Genomic DNA, 20,977 nt, shown 5'->3' with positions numbered 1-20,977 from the left:
CACCAAAATGAGTTGTTACTTATAGTAAATTGTGCAGATCTGAGACCTTCCTTGTCCTTTTTTCCATGAGGAATTAAATAGTTAGTAAAGATTATAGTGAATCATCATCAATGGGTATCTGAGTTGATCCCTCACTGATGAATGGGGCAGTTCATACCACTCTGAATTATTGCTTTGGGCTCTCTTCAGACTCGGATAGACATCTCTGCATCAGTTAGCCTCAGAAAAGTGAACAGTGTTTCTTCACAACCCTAACAGGGAGAGTCTTTATTTTTTATGAAAGTTGAGATTCTGGAGAACATGACAGTTGATTCAGAGAGGGGGCAGTATGGTGTATGGCCATGGCTCCCTCATACCAAGACTAGAATGTGGCACTGCAATGTGGCTGAGGCTGCTACTCCATGCTAAGTAACAGCTGTAGCCCCTTCAAGAGACCTGAGTAGCATTAGTTTGGGCCATTGGGTCTGCATGTATTCATAAAGGCCCTGTCCTGGTGCACTCACAGTGGTTGTCTCCTCTCCTGCCTATGCAAGTGAACCCTTGTGCAGTGCACAGGGCATACAAGAAACCACCATGCGGTCACTGTACCTATGATCCCTATGCACACATGCAGAATCATTGTGAGACCATTGGAGCCAGGATTCCACCCGTTAGATCTGAGTGATGCCTTACACTGGCCTTCCCCCCTCTCCCTGGCTAATTTTTACTGATTTTTTGTTGAAATACAAATCTGCATGTATACAATAAGGCCCCAATCCAGTAGTGAACACCACATGGGCAGGCCCCTGTGTCTGTGCAGGTTTCCAGTGAAGTCAAAGGGGTTCTGTATAAGTGCAGGGGTTTGTACTCATGGCATTCATTACAGGATTGAGGCTTAAGACAGCAACCTCATCCTTGCCAGAGTAATCAGAGCACAGATATAAGTTTTGTCTGTTTTTTCCTTAGCTTTAATTATAGCAGACTAGACTGACGCTTTAAAAAGTTTTAAAATCTTGCTCAGAGTAAATAAGGGTCCAAAAACCACAAATTGCCTTGAGCTGATTAAGAAGATGTCTGAACTTAGCCCCACAGTTCCTCTTAGTTCAGCTTACCAGTGCTTCTGATTTTATACTTTTAAATGTTTTAACACTGATGAAGGCAGTAGGGTTTTTATACTCAATTCTTTTGTTTCTACACAAGTAGTTCATGACTGGTGATAAATATCCAAGATCCTTAGTAGTTAAAACTGTGTTCATTTTACCATATGAGAAGATTAAACCAGACAATGTGCCCATTTTGGTAAGATGTTATTTCTGCATTCAGTAGTTTTTCACAGAGATTAAGATTACAATAATCAGTGTTTATTGTAAACCTCTTTGCATTCTCTGGCTTCATGTTCATGCAGTTCCGTCAATGAAAGCTTTTGATTTAGGAGGAAAGATTAAAGTTTGAAGTGTTTTTCAAAACGAGACATGCACCTATGCTTATTTACATAATCAAACAAAAAAATGAAGTGGAACATTAGTAACATGAATTGACAAATGCAAAGAAACTCACATTTAAGGCTGCTACTCTAACCTTATTTTATACTGTTTTCTCTCGAGTCTCGCATGCCATATATGCTCCTGTACCAACTTGTCAGTTAGCTACTTCCTTACCCCTTTAATTCAGGCTTCCATTACCATTTTCAGCCAATGTTACATTTTCAGTATTTCTTGAGCATATTTTTGTGTGTGAATAAATTTCCTTTATAGGAAATTTTAATGGAATCTTTGAAGCAAAAGACCGCAACAGCAACAACTTTGGTGCTGCTGATGCACATGTGTGATAAGTCCTGTCTTACCTATGTGATCTTAGAGAAGTCTAGTAGCATTCTACCCACTCTATTCTTCAAGGCATGCCCATTTGTAGTCCAAATTCACTGCTGGAATAAGCAGATACAACTGTATCAAAGCTTTGAAAATGTGGGTTTAGATTGGGACCTTAACTATACTATATAAAGTTATTGCCAAAAAGTACTTCTAATATCAACTCTTGCTACAACCAACCCTTTTGCTACCTCTCTCACCTCTTTTCCTGAGCACCTGTTTCCTCTCAGTTAAAGGTGAACATCTGGAACCAATGATGCTTTATCCCCCAGCTCATACAATGCATCCAACAAGAAGTGAAGGTGGGATTCCAATTGTTTTGTTCCTCCAGGGCATGTTAGGGATATGTCTTAGTCGAAGGAGGAATAGAGGCACCTCATGCTGTTTCCTGTAGCTAAAGCAAAACCTCACCTTAAACAAGGGCTTGCTGCAATATTTCCAGGAATAATTCCTTCCCAAACACCCCAATGCAAAATGAGAGTATGAACCCTTCGATGTCCTTTAGGATGATGCAGCCTACTCCTCCTTGCCCCTTAAATCGCTCACTCCATGAATGAGGGATGGGGCCATACCTCTGCTTCTTTTTCACCTCCTTTGGATGTATGGAGGCCCCAGCCCAGCACAAAGATTCTCCTTGCATGTACTTAAGTGCTTAGGTGGATAAAATAGTCCTTGCAGTCTCCACAGAGCACTGGAACTGTGACTGTTCCTTGCACAAGCCAGACATGGGGAAGGAGAGGAAGGCGTCTTGCTCCTATTCTTTCGTACTATAACTAACATAAAGGCCCAAGACGGTCTGGCTCTTTTTATATTCCAAGTTATGTATGCTGACCTCGGTGACCGAGTTCCTCTACACTTTGAGCTTGAGGTGTTGTTCTGGGTGTCCTTAAGCCTCTGACTGCCAGATGCTGAGTCTGGATGACTGAGGATGGATCACTCAATAATTACCCTGTTCTGTTTATTCCCTTTGAAGCATCTGGCATTGACCACTGTAGGAAGACTGGCTACTGGGCTAGATGGCCATTGGTCTGACCCAGAGTGGCCTTTCTATGTTCTTATTTGCTACATTTTACTCCTGTTCACCCTGCCAAGCCAATACATCTGCGGGAGAGTGAGTTGGTATATCAATGTAATTGTTACTAAGGGCTGAAATCCAGCAACAAGAGAGGGTGAGTGCCTGTGAGGAGGCACTCATTGCCATGGTGGATATAGCCCTAAATTCTAATTGCAAAATCTTTATTACTACTGACATCACAGCTAAGAGAACACAGCTTGCATTTCAGATCCCAGGTTGAGTTTGCAGGTTTGGCAATAGGGACTAAAAGTATTTTACTTGAAGAACAAGAAAATTTGATATGGAAGTTATCAACAGCTGACAAACATGGAGTCCTATTATTCCATTTTTAGATACCCTTTTCAGAATATAATTGCACTTTAAGCCTTATCCTGTGAGGAAACATTCCTATATTTGGAAGGTCTGCTTTTTTTTTTAGTGAAACTGATATGCGAACCCATTGAAAAGACTTGTCACTTTCTGCTAACCAATGTCAGCAACTAATCTCATCATGTTAATGTAGAAGGACAGTCAAGTGATTTGCCTTAAACTTGTTGTGATTGTAGTATATTTATGAAAAGCAAAAGCAAACAACTGATTATAACAAATGTTCATTGTTTACATGGATAGTTTTAAGAACAAGGCTAATGTAAGTAGACACAGATTAAATTCTTACATTTACAGCATGAAAACCATACTCTTCATAACTAATTTTTTTAAAAGATCAATATTTTGAATAAACATTTCATTCCAAATGCCTGTACTATATTCAGTAAATATATATTTTTGCCGTTTTCCAACTTCAAATACAAATGAATAGAATAGGATATTTTCATATGAGCATATTATTATTTTATGCACTTCTACAACACTTGAACAAAAAAATAATCCACATAAGACAATGGTTAACCAAGAGTAAACAATTTTAAATTATGTTCAGGGTCTGTTCTCTAGCTAATTAGGATGTAAATGTCTTTAACTTTTGAGCAAGCTGTTATAATTAAAACAAAGATTAAAATAAAAAGTCCAATATTGCTTTTTTTCAGGGAAAGAAACATAATGTTTATGCTTGTAAACTTGAGCTCTCTACAAATGATACACTTTGTCTGAAAATGATGTTTATTTTATTGTTTAGCTGAGGCCCTTGAATTAATATATAATCTGAAAACTCTTAAGGCCAAATTCTGGTGTTAGTTACTCACACAGGGCTTCATTTGAGTTCCAGCAAAAGCCCTATGCATGCATGTGAGGGCAGAACTTGGATCTTAATTTGCTTTGCTGAGCAAAACAAGATATGTCTGTGTGAATCATTATCCCCTTTGGCTCCCGATTAGTCAGGGGTGGGTTGTAGAAGCTGGGATCTGAACAAGGCAGCAGAGCAGGAACAAGATAGGAAGGCAGGAATCAGGAACAAGGCAAGGCTCAGGAGTCGGGCAAGAAGGTGGGGTCAAATGTAGCAGCCAACCAGGAATTCACCTAATTGCTCAGAATACTTCCTGTGCATCATTGTAGCCTAAATAGCAAGTGTGAACCAATAGGGGAGGCCAGACATCTCTTTCAACTGCAAGCTTCATGGGTGGTTTCAATGTGAGGTAAGGTTCTCTAGCCCACACTCCCTGGTAGTACCAGAAAGCTTCTGGGTGTTGGCTACAGTCTGAGGACTACCCCGGGGACATGTGGATCCAGGTTTCAGACCTGTGATCCCCCACACTTGCTCAGAAAAAGAACACAAAATGCAGCCATGTCAGATTAGCTTCCACTAACTGTCTTGACCACATGTGGTCGTTTCAAGCAATCAAAGAACCAGACCCTAGGGGCTTTTCTGACCAAATGCATCAATTGACCCAGCTTGATATTTGAAGAGTAACATAGATTACATTTTTGAAGTCAACTTAATTTGATTACAGCTTTTTTGAAGTCAACTTAACACCACTAAGAACAAAAGAGGAATGGAATTTCATTGAAAATTTTTGAAATTTCATAGTTTTGCTCCAGTGTCATGGCTCTGGTGCTCTGCTATGCTTCAGCAGAATACTGTGCCCCTATGTGGTGTCATTCACCTCACACTAAACAGGTCAATGTTTGATTGAACTTGACCATGCGCATCTTCACAGGCATCCTGCACCCCACTCCTATTCCATGGCCACCAGTTCTGAGCAACATAGCCCCTCCACACATTAATTGCAGAGTCTCAACAGCCAGCCTGATGGAAAAGCTATGTGCCAGTCCAGGTCTCTCACTGTACACAGACATTTTCAGTTGCCACAGTGCATGAATTACGTTGAAGCTTCCATTGTAATCTCAACCACCAGATCGGAATCTGTCAGCGGGACCCTATGGCGTGATGAGTGGTCATCTAAAGACATTTAGAATGGTTTCCTTGTCGCTGATCCAACTGTTTGACCACTGGGATTTGACGTGCCACATCACCTTTGGACTCTGCTAAACAGATTCTGAACCGGCCAAGGAATAGGCGCAGCCAGCCGCTACACATGCAGTCTGCACAATGACTCGTTTTGTCACGGTGATCTCAATCAGTCAGTGGTGCATGTTGTTGAATACTGTCAACAAACCAGATTTCATAGTGGCCTAAGGGCGCTTAGTTCTGCTGATGAAGCTGCTGTTGGATGACTCGGCAAGCAATGCAAACACGAGAAGAAGAAGAATTATTATTTCATGACAATCTAACAAACTCAAAACCAGGGAAGTCGTGGTGAAAAATAATTTAATTGCAAATATTTTGCTCAGCTTTCCCTGTTGAGCTGTTTTCCATGACTTAGTTTCTGACCAGTTCAGATGCACACCAGGAGGCATATTGTCAAGTGGCAGAAGTGGCATCACAGAGTTGCCTTATTTTTGTTTTCATCTATGCAAGGACTGAAGTGAAGAACAACAAACAAGATCCAGAAGACGAGGGCTCTGAGGAGATCATGACAAATCATAGAAGGAATTTGCTACCACATGACTAGCTGAACTCAGAGGAATACCCTACGGTCTACATTGTTGTAATGAAGTCACCGAAAGCAATTTGTTAAACAAGGAGATTAGGTGCAAAATCTATGTTAATACTAGGATACCTAACCTGTTGAGGCATCTTACTAGGCGAGAAGGGGAGGCAGAAAATCTAGCTTACGTGGTGGCTGCTGGGCCATCTCCAGATGGATATTTTCTCCTGCTCATGACTTCAGTGGCAGTTGCACACATACAACATCTTGCTATAGCAGGCCCTAGATTCCTCATATCTGTTTATCTTAACTCCAAAGGAATTACGAGCTCTGTGAAGGGGTGAAGTCTTCTATATTCTTGCTTTGTTCATCCCCTAAATATTGTTAAATGAACAAAATGAGAGTTTAGATCACAAAGTGAATATCAGCAGAGAGTCCTGTAGCACCTTATAGACTAACAGACGTGTTGGAGCATAAGGTTTCATGGGTGAATACCCACTTCATCGGCTGCATGTCAGCTTTCTCCTCTTTGCTTTCTGAATGCTCTGATTACTAATTGGTGCAAGGGAGGGTAATTGTTGTCTCCCCTGCCCTTTACTTATTAGAATTACGTTTTGTTCAGAACTTTTTTTAATGGTTGTAGCTAACAAGTTGTTACCTTAATAAGCAAGAGTTCCCAACAGTCACAGGAGGATTGGTTTAGCTTCATCAAGGTAAAGTTTTATAAACTATTTAGAAATCATTTTCCAGCTTCTAAATACAGAAATGAAAACTGATTTTGCATGTTTATTCGTCCTGTACATAAAGACTGTTCTCATAGAATTTGTTAATTCAGCTATGATTCTGTTGCTTTAAATCTTTCTTCTATATTCCTGGGCTGATTTCATGCACAACTTAAAGTTTAATGTTGCTAGATGATTTACTGCGGCTTTACAGATGGCATTTCAACCAGTCTGTGGACTGAGTCCTGTCCCCACATACGATACACTATTGTGCTAGCATAAACATGGATATTGATACAAAGTCGGTGAAAACAGACTCTAAAAGTAACTCCATGCTTCTACTCTCAAATTCAGTGGCAGCAAGTTTCTTCTTAGATTTCAAATGCTGACTGTGCAGTATTTGCATAGTGCTCCACTTTAGCTCCTTATTTTGTTAATCATGTACATCAGTATGAGTAAACAGTCATTAGAGTTAAATTTATTTGTATGTCAGTCTCAGACCCCACCCACATTCATTTGGCTATTTTTAATTTCTGATTTCTCTCAGTAAGATGCTTTGCAGAATTCACAAAATTACTCGGTGCTATTAATGTCTTAACCTTTGTCTATAAAAGTTTAGAAGGTCTATTATAAATTGGGGGTAAGTGCTTGTGATACGCACAGCACAATTTGGCTGAAGTGGTCACCATTTTACTGATAGTCTTTCTTTGGATCGCTTTAGAAGAAGTGCCTGGCACCATCATGCTACTAGGCTGTAATTAGTGTAACTAACAACTAATATGAAAGAGCAGAATACAGGTCGCCATAAGACTTCAAAGGTCTTAACAGGTTAAGGTTGGAGGGCAATCTATCCCCTTGCTTAATCTGTTGCCATATCTGGTGAGATTTGTTAAAATCTTCAGCAACCTCTAACCTGGAGGTGTTGCTCCCTCATAATTTACTGGTCACATGCCATATTCTTTATTCCCTTTTGTTTAGATGAGCATGAGTCTTGGTGAAAGGCAGCTTCATTTTAGAGTTCATGTACAAATGTGCACAGATTATCAGCTTTCTAATGCAGATAAAAGATTATGGTTTAAACCGCTTTAATGTTCTTGTCCTGCCAGCTTTGGACTACAGTGAAATAGTCGTTTTGCTATGCTGTGAAACATAATTTGTAGACAACATTTAATGTGTAGTGTGGGAGTAGTTTTAAAATGTAACTATTTAAAATAAATCAGTTATTATATAATTGATTCTAACAGATACTGAGTATTATGAGTTATACGAGATGTTTCCCTAAACCTAATTGCCCAAGGATAATTTTGTTTGTGATTTCAGTGAACACTAATGCTCTTTGAGGATAAATACATAACATAAGAATAATCTTATCATGTTTTCATGTGTGGTTCTTAACCCCTCTCTCCCAAGCCTCTGACAATGGTTTCTCCTTGATTACACCTGGCTCTAAATGAAAGCTAGTCCAGATGGGAGGCTAAGTACCCCATCCTTTCTTGTTTTGCTCATTATCATTTTGCCTTCTAAGCAATTGTGGTGCTGTTCCTCCAGATGGAAGGTTCTAGAGAACCCCTCTAAGGCCGCAGACAGAGGGTTCCCATGGCTTTCACCTTCCACTTTTCCCTCTCCAGGTCCCAACACCACACTTTCACGATGAGCCTGAGCACAGGCCTGAGGACCAAGATATCTGAGGCCACTTAGGCAAAGTGGTGCGCAGCAAGGTACTTGACTGGCCCAAAACCAAGCTTAGTTTTAATTACCTTTTAAACTGATTAGGGCAACTTAAAGGACAGTAGTACTGAGTGAGAGGAAGAGAAGGAGCAGGCTGATGTCAGATATAAAGTTCACCAGAAAAAAAAAATCTTACAAGGATTTCACAAGCAATGACACTAAGGATAGTATTTAGAAAATCTTTTTCTTTCAAGACTATCTTGCGATTAACTATGGGACTACTACATCAAAGCTACACTGACTTCAAAGCTTAGAACCACTTACAGTTTGCAGCTATTACTAAAACATACCACTTCACCCTGCCAGCAACTCATCTTCGCTAAGTTACACCATCTACCTCCTGGCCTCTGTTTTGTATGGAGGAAAAAAACTTTGTAAATTAAATATCGCTCCTCACACTGAACTAATGTCAAAGTAAGAAACAAAAGCATTAAATGGAGGTATTAAGAGGGTCAAACTCTAAATAATCAGCGTGTGTGAAGTAAATTTTGCCACAGCATTCTAGCCCAATTCACAAATCCACAGATAAAAATGAGCAAGCTATTTAGACAGTTATTTAGACAACAGAGCCAGAGGTTACCTATCTAGCACAAAATCCTGTAAAGCAGCTCTTGACTAATGGACAGAGTTAATACTGTGGTAACTTGGCACAAGTAGAGTGCTCCTTGAGCTCAATGATGTTCTCATGTACATGCAGCTCAAACGCCACATATCTTACAATATCCGTCCCAACCATATTCTGTAGTGATTAACTACACTAGCTGATTTTTTAGAGATATGCAATGTTGCACATTCATGTACTATATACAAGAGCAGTGTGGTGCTGTTGGGCATTAATCATCATTTATTGCTATACTTTTTTCTTCTTTATAAACTGGAGAAATTGAAGAAGAGAAGCTTGAATATTTGGTATTTTTGAAATCCCTGCAACAACTCATCTGCAATAGTAGATCTATACCACATCCTCTGTACTGAAATAAGAAGGTTACAATGTACTGAGAATGTAATTTATTGCAGCATTAATACTATTCAACACTTAAAATTGTTACATTGTTATTTTCTGATTGGGAGTTTTATGCCTAGGGTTTTTTAAATGGTACATTAATTTCTGAATAAAATTTGTCTTGTAAACGACATATTAATAGAAAGTTAGGCACAAGTGTGATTCTTTGAGTGTGCTTTATATAACAGTTTATATGTTCAGTACAGATCAGTGACATGCTCTCTAGAGCTAAGTGCCATTAATCCATTTACAGCTGCTCATTGCAATGAAGAGAAATTACCAGTGAAAGAACTGATCATATGTTAAGGAGAATTTCTCTGCTTCCATGTATTCTGCTTTTATATTTTGAAAATATGTTTGGTGCCTTTGCAAATGTTTAAAGTGACTCTTTTTACTTAAAAAGAGAGAGTCTGGCAACAGTCAGGAGTTCTGAATCTTTTGGCTTGTGTCCAACTTGCTGGTTGTTTTGCCACACTTAGTTCCACATCACTGAATTTAGAAGGCAGAAGTGGCAAAGCTCTGCACTGACCTATTGGTCATGACCACTCCTACCTCATTCTGAGGGTTTTCATCCTAATCTATTTGCACAAATAGTGTAGTTCTGCAGCAATAAATGAAGATTTAAAATACAGAAGCATAGAGGCAGTTCACATATTGTTTCAGAAGGATGATGTTTTCTAGTAGATGTAAATACATGAATTATAATGTAACTGAGTCAGTTGAAAAAGCTATTGTCTTTAAAGAGTTGACATATGAAAAGAGAAAACAGGAATTTACTGTTAAATTTGAAATATGTATGGCAATTGTATGTTCTGTCTAAAGAACGTGTCTTTGCTTTAGAGATGTAAAGGGAGGGGGGAAGCTTCCTGACTGGCTGATTATTTCAAATACTCTGACATTTTGATTGCATAAATTGTTATTATAGAGTCAGGTAAGACTTCATCTCTGAATTTATATATTTAATTTCATTGTAGATTTTTTTCTTAATAAATACACTTCTCTGCAATAAATTGTTCAGAGAATGAACAGCAGAGTCATTTGAGGTTCATTGAAAATATAGGAGGACATCATGTTTCCTGTCCTTTTGTTAAACTTGGCATATTGATTTTTTGCACAGCTTGCAGCACAGAAATGTGATCTACAGCTATGGCAAGGCAAGCTAACCACATGTGAATTTGTTAAGTACTGCTGGATTAGCAGGAATCATCAGACTGTGCAAACACGGCAACTTGATTTCCTCTGTAACTCTTTATTTATGACTTAATCAATTAAAATAATAAGTTTTGATTTTATTAATCATAAATAAATGAATAATCACAAATCATCTACAGAAGTCATTTTTTCCCCACACTCACTAGTTCCCATGAAGTTAGCACTCTCTCAGTAACTCAACTGCAGTGCTAAACATGCAGAACTTGTACTGAAGTTGAGGAGAAAATATGTAAAATTAAGATTTGACAAATGTTGTTTGCTAGTGTTTTTTTAGATTTGCCCGTGAAATTAATAAAGAGAAGGTATGTTTTTTAAACAACTTTCAAGTTTTTATTTAAATTTGTCATTACTTTTCTCTATGTATTCCTTTCCTGTTTAATCTTTTGTTCGCTTTATGTTCAAAGATAGTAAGATTATGGAAGCTACTGATGCTGCAGACTGCATTTAACTTTAGTTATGGTGTAGCCTTGTGGAAAGAGCTCCTCTGATATGAGGCTGGTTTGCTCTTCTCTCTACATTATTAAACCTTCTTAAACACATCCATTATACCATTCACCTTCCTTGACTTCAAACAACACAGCAACTGTGTATAGAGGATGAACTGTAACTCTGTTGAGTGGGTTACCTGTGGTTTCTTAGAAATGTTCATGTATTATCTGTCGTGTTTATAAAGTTCTGTTTGCCATTGGATGTTGAGAAACCATTCTGAAGTTTTAGAATCAAACTGATCAAATGTCCAAGGCAAAGAAAATGATTAAGGACCTATTAGAGTTTGGCATCATTGTCATCTGTCCTTTGAAATTGTTTCTTTAAAATAAATCTCTAAAAATGTTAATGTAAAAGGTTACTAAGTGGGAAAACAAAGTTGCTATGATTTTTAAGGGATCTCTGTGTACATTCTGACTGAATCACTTATGAAAATCATCTTGACTAACGCTGGCCTTATCGTTCAGAGTTTATTGGAAACTAATCTTTTCAAAATATTTGGAATAAGCTAAAACCTGACTTGCTCATCTCATGAAAAAGGTCAAAACAGAGAAGAAAGTGCCACTGGTTTGTGTTAGGTGACACTGTGCCCTGCTTGTCTAATTTGATTACACAAAGCCACTGAAGCCCCAGGCAAAGCTGATTTTAGCTATAATCAGCTTCTTAACCTTTTGAGAACTAACGTAAACACTACCTACCGGTGGTTAATTCTGTTGCTGAGTTACATACAACGATGTGCAAAGGTAAAAGTGTACAAGTACAGTAACACATGTTGTGACAAAACATAAGATTATTTAAAGGGATTACAACAGCCTACTCTCTGTGCTTATTGAATTTTTCCTAAAAATAAATAAATAACTAAATAAAGATGGGTTATAAGGGCGAAGGTTCAATTTTAAGCATAGTTTTCCTGTTATAATCCTGGCTGATCTTGGATTCCACTTACAAATGCAGAAAGGAGTTAAGTACTGGTCATGCAGATGTGATCTTGGATTTGCCACTTTAATCTGAAATTATTTCAATTGCATCATAAATGTTTGTATATGATAAATTATGTACATATAGTCATGCCATTATTAGCTCCTGTCGGAATGTTTTGTGAGCTGTTTGGGCAAAATAATAGAATTTCATGCACTTGTGTCTGAACATGGATGTGTCCTGGGGTAACTTTACGGTGTAAATGGTCCTTTCCCATGTGATATGTGTGAGAATCACAAAATTGAGATGAAAGACTTATGTCATAACTAGACCTATGCAAAACACACTGGTTTGGGTTATACATTCCCTGAAGAACTCTTGCAGTTTGGATTAGCATGAACTTGAAAACTTGTAGCAAACCTCAAAGTGCATGGCATTGACTACTGCAGTCAGCCCAGGACCTCCCTGAGAAGCTTGAAACCTCCACTCTCCCTCTTTCGATGTATTTGGGGTAGCAGTCTGGTCCCTGCTTGGATCTTTTGGGATTGGCTAACTGAACTGTTTTTCTTTCTTTGGTCTTTGTGGAAGGTCAACTGAGCCTGCTACTTCTTAATCCCAGTTCCTTGAGGGGAGCAGAAGGAATTTAAATACTTCCGCTCATCCTGCTTCCACCACTGACTGCTCTTACCTCGTGGTGGACAGCATTCCCTATTTCTATAATGCATTTAGGGGAGCGTCAGGCTACGGAATGAAGTAAAGATAGTTAGCAACAGGAACAGAAATAGAGTTTACAGTTCTGCTTCTGCTAAACTGATGATGGGAAAGAATTGGGCAGGCAGCTCACACCCCTAAAGCAATTGGGGATTAATATGAGTTTACTTTGCTGGCTTCTTGAAAACTCAAGATGGGAATGAACAGGCCATCCAGCCACCCTGGATGATCCTGGTAGGGGAGAGGTACAGATGGCCAATCTCTGATTACACTAGGAGGGGAATAGTGATTACAAACCACTGGACCTTCCTTCCAGTGTGCGGGGAGGGAGTTGGACAGCTGGCTGAGTCCTCTTCAACTTTCACCCAAACCTCTGAGTTTCACTTTCTAAATGGAATATGAAACCATCTATGCTGGTGGCTCTTAAAATGTGTCAATTTTCTTAAATAACTAAATAAGTTTTGTCATTTAATTACTTCTGTACTTATAGTTTTCTATGTATTTCTTGTAGTAAGTAGAAGTTCAAGGGAATACTAGTAGTACAGATGTAACCTTGTTTATTTACCTTAAATAGTGTTTCCAACGGTTTCACATGGCATTTGTTTTGGTTTTGCAAGTTTCACACTCCTATAGTTCTAATCTACTAACCAACTCCACTGTAACCTTTTTTTGGTGTGTGCTGGAGGGAAAGACATCATTCAAATATTTGTTGCATATTAATATGAATGAATTAAATCATTCTGAATTTTCTATAATACTTGTCACTAAAGTAAATAGACATTAATGCTCTGTAGAGAGAGGACATCATGGATGTCTACCTCCCACTGTGTGCATATTGAGTAAAATGTAGGCTCAGCTTCTCCGTTCTGTCCAACCTGTGCTCAGTGCAGCTATTGGGGTTTGGAAGAAGAATCTGACTTTGAATCACCTTTGTATCTTCTGTACTCTAGCCCTGGTCCCTGATCTAAATTAGAACAAACTTAGGGCTGCTCAAACATATGGTCACACATTGGGGTGTAGGCTGGGTGACCTAGTGGTTGGAACAGGAGTCTTGCCTAGTGGTTAGAGCAGAGTCAGAGGGCAGAACTAGAACCATGGTCAGGGAACAAGCCAATAGTGAGCCAGGAGTTCTGAGGAAGATAGGCACTAGGGCTGGAGTGGGAGCAGGCATTGGTTGGGGCAAGGGTCTGTACAGGGATCAGCAGCCAGGTCTGGCACAACTGTGGGGGTATGGAATGCATTGAAGATTAAATGGTGATCTCTTGGCTCTTCTGTCCAATCAGGGAGCACACTCACTTAGTGAAGGTTTGTTGTGCCCAGGTAAGCTCATTGACTTGCTAGGCAACTGCACCCAGAGCCAGCTGAGTTCCTGACAGTACCCTGTCCCCCTCCAAAGGGCTCCTCCTAAAGCCTCTTGGACCTGGCTTGCCAGGATATGTTTGGAGAAATTCCTGCATAAGATAGGGAGTCTGAGCATTTTCTTCTGGTTCCCAGGATAACTCCTCTGGCCTGTACCCATTCCAGTGTATCAGATACTGGAGCTTCCTCCTGACCTGATGGACTTTGTATTCCTCCTGCCTGTGGACAATTAGTGGCAGTGGAGTATGGTCTACCCAGTCAGGGAAGGAGGAGTTGACAAAAAGTTTGAGGAGAGAAAGATGAGAGGTGGGGTGAATCTTGAGGGATTCTGGGAGCTGAAGTGTGAAGGCCACTGGGTTTATTTGCTCAATGATCCAACAAGGACCCAGGGTAGGTGGTCAAGTTTGGCCAAAGGATAGTCTGTTTTCAGGTTCCAAGTCGAGAGACAAACCTTATCCCTTTCTGCAAGATAAGGGGCAACTTGTCACTTTTGCTATGTGTAACACTTATAAGTTTCTTTAATGGCAAGTAAGGACTCTTTGAGTTCCTGGTGTATTTGCTGGAGATGAACAACTAGGTCCATAACTTCCAGGATGGCAGAGCCTTTGGACAGGTCTGGATGGAATCAGGGTTGTAAAAACAAAATTGTTGAAGAATGGGGTCTGTTGGGTTGAAGCATGGGTTGAGTTGTTGTATGCGAACTCAGCCAGAGACAGCAGTGGGCGCCAATCAGCCTGATGGAAATTCAGGAAACTGGAGATATTTCTCCAGGGTCTGATTGACTCTTTCAGTTTGGTGATCAGTCTGAGGATGCTAGATTGTCGAGGTGAGGGTCTTGGTGATGAGAAGGTGAAGAAATTGCTTCTAGAATCAAGAAACAAACTGAGCATTTGATCCAAAATGATGCATGTCTGCATGCTGTGGTACCGAAAGACATGCTGTGGGAAAGCTTGTGTGGTCCATGAGCAGATGGCACAACGTGGCACAGAATAAAATGGGCCGTCTTGGTCAGGACATCCATGGCAGTAAGGATAACTGAGCGTCCTTGGGAGCATGGTAACTCCATTATAAAGTTCCTTGAGAGCGGGGAACAAGGACGCAGAGGTTTGGAGAGGCGCTGAAAGAGGACCAAAGGCCTTTCTCACAGTCTCTTCAGGCAGGCACAGAGGTCGCTTGACCTAACATAGTTTTTAACATCAGTTCATAGGGCCAGCCACCAGAAGTATCTAGAGATCAGGTTCTAGGTTTTAAATTGGCTGAAATGTCCTGCTGTGGGTGAGTGACGGCACAACCTTAGCACCTGAAGCAGGGAGTTGCTCTCGGGATCCATTTTACACCAGAATTATTCCCCAGAGATAATTTAACTTGGGTAGAGAAGCAGAAAAAGACAGATTGCGAAGGAGAGTTGAGCTCAGAGAGTTTAGTTACAGTGTCCTATTCCTCCATAAGAAAAAGGAACCTGCGGACTATCAGTTTGAGTATTGGATTTCTGTGCCAACAGCGGTGACCCTAGACATACACAAACTGGGCAGCTTCCTACATTGCCCACACAGAGAGTGTCAAATCCCCTTCCTTTCCTTGCTTCTGTGCATCTCTCCTTCTGGTAGCAGTGTTGCTGTACTGCTGAGCACAGCAGGACCGCTTGTGGCTAGCCACAGGCAGCAGCTGCTCCCAATCTCCTGCTGGCTGTCAGCTCTTCTTCTTCTTAGCTTCAGCAGTTTGTGAAAGTGCTCATTGCTCCCTGCTGCTGACAGGAGTATAACAGTAGCAGTTTCCACCCCCAGAACTAACAGCATCTTCTGGTTGGTCCTGACCTGGAACAGAAGGTGGAAGCCTGAAGGAGAGGAGAGAAGCTGGGGAAAGGAATTTGGAAAGAGAAGAAGGAAGGCTTGCCAAGTCTTGTTATTTTATCAATGCTTGGTGATTTTCTTAAAGCCACAGCTCCTGGAGTCATGTGATTACATGAGAATCTCAACTTACCTTAAAATAATAAGTTGGTAGCCCTCTTGGTTGCAGAGAATAGATTGAAAGTGTAAACCCTTAGAGGCTCAAAACACAGAAGGAAAATAAAATGAATCACCAGTTCTAGTATTTTGTAAAAGTTCATGACTTTAAGCCATTTTCATAATTTTTTGGAACATGATTCATTATTTTTGTAGACAGAAGCAAGTACAATACGGTACAGCAGAGCAGAGCTGGGTAAATAACACAAAAATGGTGTGGAAATATTTTTGTGAATATTTATAAAAGTTGTATGTCAATAAAAGTGGTTTTAGTTTTCTGTTATTTATCAGGTAATATTATTAATTGTTTTGGCAATATTCAGAGAGCTGCCAGGTATCGATAATAATGTTGTAAAATCCCCAAGTTTGACTGATTTTCACACAAATAGTATTCTTCCAAAAACTGAAACAGAAGGATGCTTTTTTCTTCAAGTGATGGTCCCCAGTGTATTCCACTGAGGCTTATACATGCATACCATATTCATGGAGTCAGAGAGTTGAAAGTAGTGTTCATTGGTCCGCACATGTGTCCCAACTTGCCTCATGCTTCCGTCTGAGGCAATAAAATGTAGGGTAGACCAACTGCATCTCTAGTTCCTTCCCACAGCCATATGGTCTGGGTCGGAACCTTCAGTGTCCTTGTCTCTGACACAGTTCCAATAAGTATAGTTGTAAATAGTTTTATCAGTTTTAACTCTTTTCACTAGTGTTATTTCTTAATTTTAGTAGTTACTAGTTTTAACATTTAAGTTTTAGAGTAGACTTTGGGATTTTCCCCATCCCTCCTGTACCGCTGTCAGGTACCGGACTATGCCCAGAACTCTGGGCTTCAAACTTGGTGTCTCTTGCCCATTATCATTCTCGGTCAGTGGCTACCACCAACACTGCATGGGAGAAGCTCATGACTAAGTGCAGTATTTCCAGTCTTTCTCCAGCCATATCCGAGAAGGCTCAGCACTTCATCTCCAGAGATGGCCATGAGACCACATTTGGACCTTACTGATGTATTAAAAAGTTTGTTTTCTAAACAGGGAGTAAAATTAATATTGTTTGTCTTTAGGTGACCAATCACATACCATGAATAACAAATAGTAAATAGTCTAAGTGAATAGTTCACAAATACACCATCAGCCTAAATTTGTTCACATAACTGTTCAGTGAATACTTACAAATACATTGAAATCGAGATCAGATCATGAATTTGCTAACGAGAAAATGGGGTATATTTGTAATTAATATTATCCACAATGAATAAGTCTACTATCAATACATCACAATATAAAGCTAAAGTGAGCAAACAGAATGAGGTCTGGCCTTTTATCTGTGTTAATTCCAGGGCATCTCTCAGCAAGTGATTAACCATAATTGAGAGAAAAAAATATTGCTGACATTTTCCGTTAGATCTTGGGGCTCCAAAATAATTCTTCACTTAGGACACGAGCGCACCTAAAAGCAGCCCTGTGTGCACTTGCCAGCTGCAATTGTTGTGGCACTGATACATGCTGTTTCCAGGAAAGAAAGGAACTGATCAGTCTTGCATTTGCCACGTTTACTGGAGGGCCGAAGAATGGATTGGAATAATGATCTGGAATCATTAATGTTAAACAGACCAGATCAAAACACTACCTCATGAACTATTTTTTTGGTCCTCCCTAAAGTCAGTTCCCCGAACTCCTACAAGTTTAGACAGTGGTATGCTTTAGTAAATGTGTGATGATAAAACTGCCAGATTGAAGGTTTCTTAAGTGCTACTGTCCAAAATCACCAGCCATGCTTGAAACTAGTAATTCTTGACAGACTATACGCTCTCAGTATGTTACTTTTAGCTGCAGGTGGCAGAGCATATGCTTCAGTGCCAAAAGGTTTTTTTGTTTTTGTTTTATTTGAGTGTGTCATAACTTCTCGCATTTTAATTTCCATCTCTTTCCCTACATCCCATCCCTCCTCTTTTTGGTGTTCAGTTCATGCCAAAGAACTCCAATTCAAATAGTTTCAAAATTATTGTGTAAATATCTAGATTATTCAAGATCACCTGAGTACATAATTGAGGCCCCAAAAATATTCAATATAAAATGATACAATACTCAGTAAACGGAGTCACATTTTAATTCACTACTTTTTTTTAAAGGATTAAGTAAGAGAGAAGACATTTTGGCCCCAAAGGATTTGTGTCAGATTACCCTGTTAATCCAAAATATATATCCTATTAATCAGCCTTTATGAGTTAATACTCATTCCTGTGAAGTGCCGCATGCCTCCTAGGTGGTGTTTGAGTTTCATTAACTCCAATGTCAGGGGGAGGTGGAGATGCTCAACACTTTCCAGAAGGTGATTGGCACCTTGCAGGATTGGGCCACCAAGTCCCTGACCCAGTTGACCAGGACAAGCAGGCGAATGATTGACAGACATATGGGTGGGTTTAAGTGTCAGGCCATGTCTAGACTACAGAGTTAAGTTGACTTAAGTTATGTCAATAATCATAAACTGCTGTCAATAAATCACTTCTGCATGTTCACACAATGCTCCTTTTGTCCGTGGAGCATGTCCACAGTTGATGCTCTAGCACGGACAGAGAGAGCAGTGCACTGTGGATAGCTATCCCACTGTGAAAATCACCACCTTCTTCCACTAGGAGTTCTGGGAATGGATCACAGAGCATCATGGGTGCGGGATCACCACCCAATGATGCAGTTTTCTCATCCCATAATTCCAAGGGTTTCTGACTACATTTTGTGCCATTTTTCAACTGCCCCTTTAAGCTTTGCACCTGCCATCTCTGCCTGAAAGCATGGATCTTGCATTGCTCTTCAGTATTGTGATAGGTGTTATGAACACAACCTGGCTGATCCTGCAGTATTTCATGAGCTGAAAATTTTAATAGGATTCTTTGGTGCCTGCCCTGCTGTGTGCCATGGGAAGAAACAGTTAAAGATTGATGTTGACATTCACAGTGCAGCTGCACATAGTGGTCCCCATTTTGGTGGGGGTCAGGAAACAAGAACTGAGTGATGGGATTGAATTGTGATGCAGGTATGGGATGACAAGCAGTGGCTACAGAACTTTTGTATGTGCAAAGCCACCTTCCTTGAACTGTGTGTGGAGCTCACCCCCACCCTGCAGTCTAAGGACACCAAAATGAGACTGGCCCTATTGGTGGAAAACCGTGTGATGATGGCTCTGTGGATGCTGGCAACTCCAGATTGCTATGGTCAGTCGCGAATCTGTTTGGAGTTGGGAAAGTCCCCTGGGGGAGGTGGGGTGGTTGCAATGATGCGAGTGTGTAGGGCCATTAATTACCTCCTGCTACAAAGGACTGTGACTCTAGGCATTCACCTCCTTATCTGACAGAGGCACTTTGCCGGTGTGTAGGAGCTGGCCCATAAGGGCACATCTGCAGAAGCAAAAGAAACAATATACAGAGTCAGTATTGTGTGTGCTCTCTCAGTCTTGAATCATAAAAGGTACGTACACCTCTTTCTCACTTTCCCTTGGCAAGTATGCAACATGGCCAGAGCACTAAACATGGTGAGTTTAGCCCGGGGAGCTGGTGCAAGATGGGACAAAGGGTGGTATCAGGAAGGGGATCAGTACAAGCACTCTCGGATGCTATTCTGAATACTAGTACAGTAACTCCTCACTTAAAGTCGTCCCGGTTAACGTTGTTTCGTTGTTACGTTGCTGATCAATTAGGGAACATGCTCTTTTAAAGTTGTGTAATGCTCCCTTATAACATTGTTTGGCAGCCGCCTGCTTTGTCCACTGCTTGCAGAAAGAGCAGCCTATTGGAGCTAGCTGGTGGGGGCTTGGAACCAGGGTGGACCAGCAGCCCCGCAACAGCTCCCCACTGCCCTAAGTTCCCTGTGTGGCAGCCATCCAGCAGGCTACCAATTGCCAGCAGTTCAGCTGTCCTTCCCCCTACTGCCATGTGCTGCTCCTGCCCTCTGCCTTGGAGCTGCTCCCGGGAGCTTCCTGCTTGCTGGGCAGGGAAAAGGGGAGCCTAATGTCAGGGTGTCCCCCTCCCCCCTGGTCCTTCCCCCCACTTACCTCATCTCCATAGAGCGCAGGGTGGGGGGATACACGACAGGGCTCAGGACGGAGGGAGCTTGCTGGCAGTAGCTGCTGTCTCAACTTGCTGATCTACTTAAAAAGGCAATGTACTGAGAGTGGGGTCAGCATACTTAAAGGGACAATGCACATCTCTCTCTCACACATACACACACACACACACACACACGGTGTGTGTCTCTGTCCGCCATGCTGTCTACCTTCCCTCCATTTGTGCTGCCTTGTAGAGCGTGAGGCTACATTAACAACAATTTGTTAACCATTGAGGGCTCAGCTGAGTGCTAGTTCATCATTTAGCAGTAAGGCATTCCCTGGGAAATATCCCACCCTCTTCCACCCTCCAACTTTACCACCTCAGCCAAGCTTCACAATCATCATTGCTGTGTACAGTATTAAATTGTTTGTTTAAAACTTATACTGTGTATATGTATATGTACATATATATAAAATATAGTCTTTTGTCTGGCGAAAAAAAATTTCCCTGGAACCTAACCCCCCCACTTTACATTAATTCTTATGGGGAAATTGGATTTGCTTAACATCATTTTGCTTAAAGTTGCATTTTTCAGGAACATAACTACAAGGTTAAGCGAGGAGTTATTGTACTGTTTTCCACAGGAGGGGATGATCAAAGCTGGACTCACACTACTGATGGCAACCAAAAATGCAAGGGTGCATCTCCTGCAGGCATGTGGTTTTCAGACTGGGTCCGTATGCTGCTCGTTTGTGTGCTGGTTTGGTTCCTGCAGAAGTAATTGCTGATTGGCATAGCAAAGTTTCCTACAATGTGGGAAGAAACAAAGCAGCTCTGCCAAGGTACCTTTGGCAGAGGATTGCAGAGTATCTGCAGAGAAGTTTCCTAGAGATCTCTATGGACGATTCCTAGGAGATCTGGGTGGGCATTAACAAACTTTTCCGCAGGAC

General features: G+C 40.7%; 1 protein-coding gene across 16 annotated transcripts in view; it reads left to right on the top strand.

Moving 5' to 3' along the window:
- FAM172A (family with sequence similarity 172 member A) overlaps positions 1-20,977 on the top strand; it is a 357,476-nt gene that overhangs the window by 258,319 nt on the left and 78,180 nt on the right. The window contains exon 12 of one of the 16 annotated variants that reach the window (XM_037903231.1): positions 10,417-10,623. The exons of 12 other annotated variants lie outside the window; for them this stretch is intronic. In XM_037903231.1, the coding sequence (XP_037759159.1) occupies positions 10,417-10,436 (20 nt within the window). In that variant the 3' untranslated portion in view covers positions 10,437-10,623. Of the gene's footprint in view, positions 1-5,776; positions 8,158-8,196; positions 10,388-10,416; positions 10,624-20,977 lie in introns of those variants that run through there. 3 more of the 16 variants (XM_043547404.1, XM_043547399.1, XM_043547406.1) reach the window with 3 other exon arrangements.

This window comes from Chelonia mydas, chromosome 5 (genome assembly GCF_015237465.2).
Source record: "Chelonia mydas isolate rCheMyd1 chromosome 5, rCheMyd1.pri.v2, whole genome shotgun sequence".
Taxonomy (NCBI): Eukaryota; Metazoa; Chordata; order Testudines; family Cheloniidae; genus Chelonia; species Chelonia mydas.
Note: the sequence above shows the minus strand (reverse complement) of the source record. Positions and strands in the feature narration are given on the sequence as shown.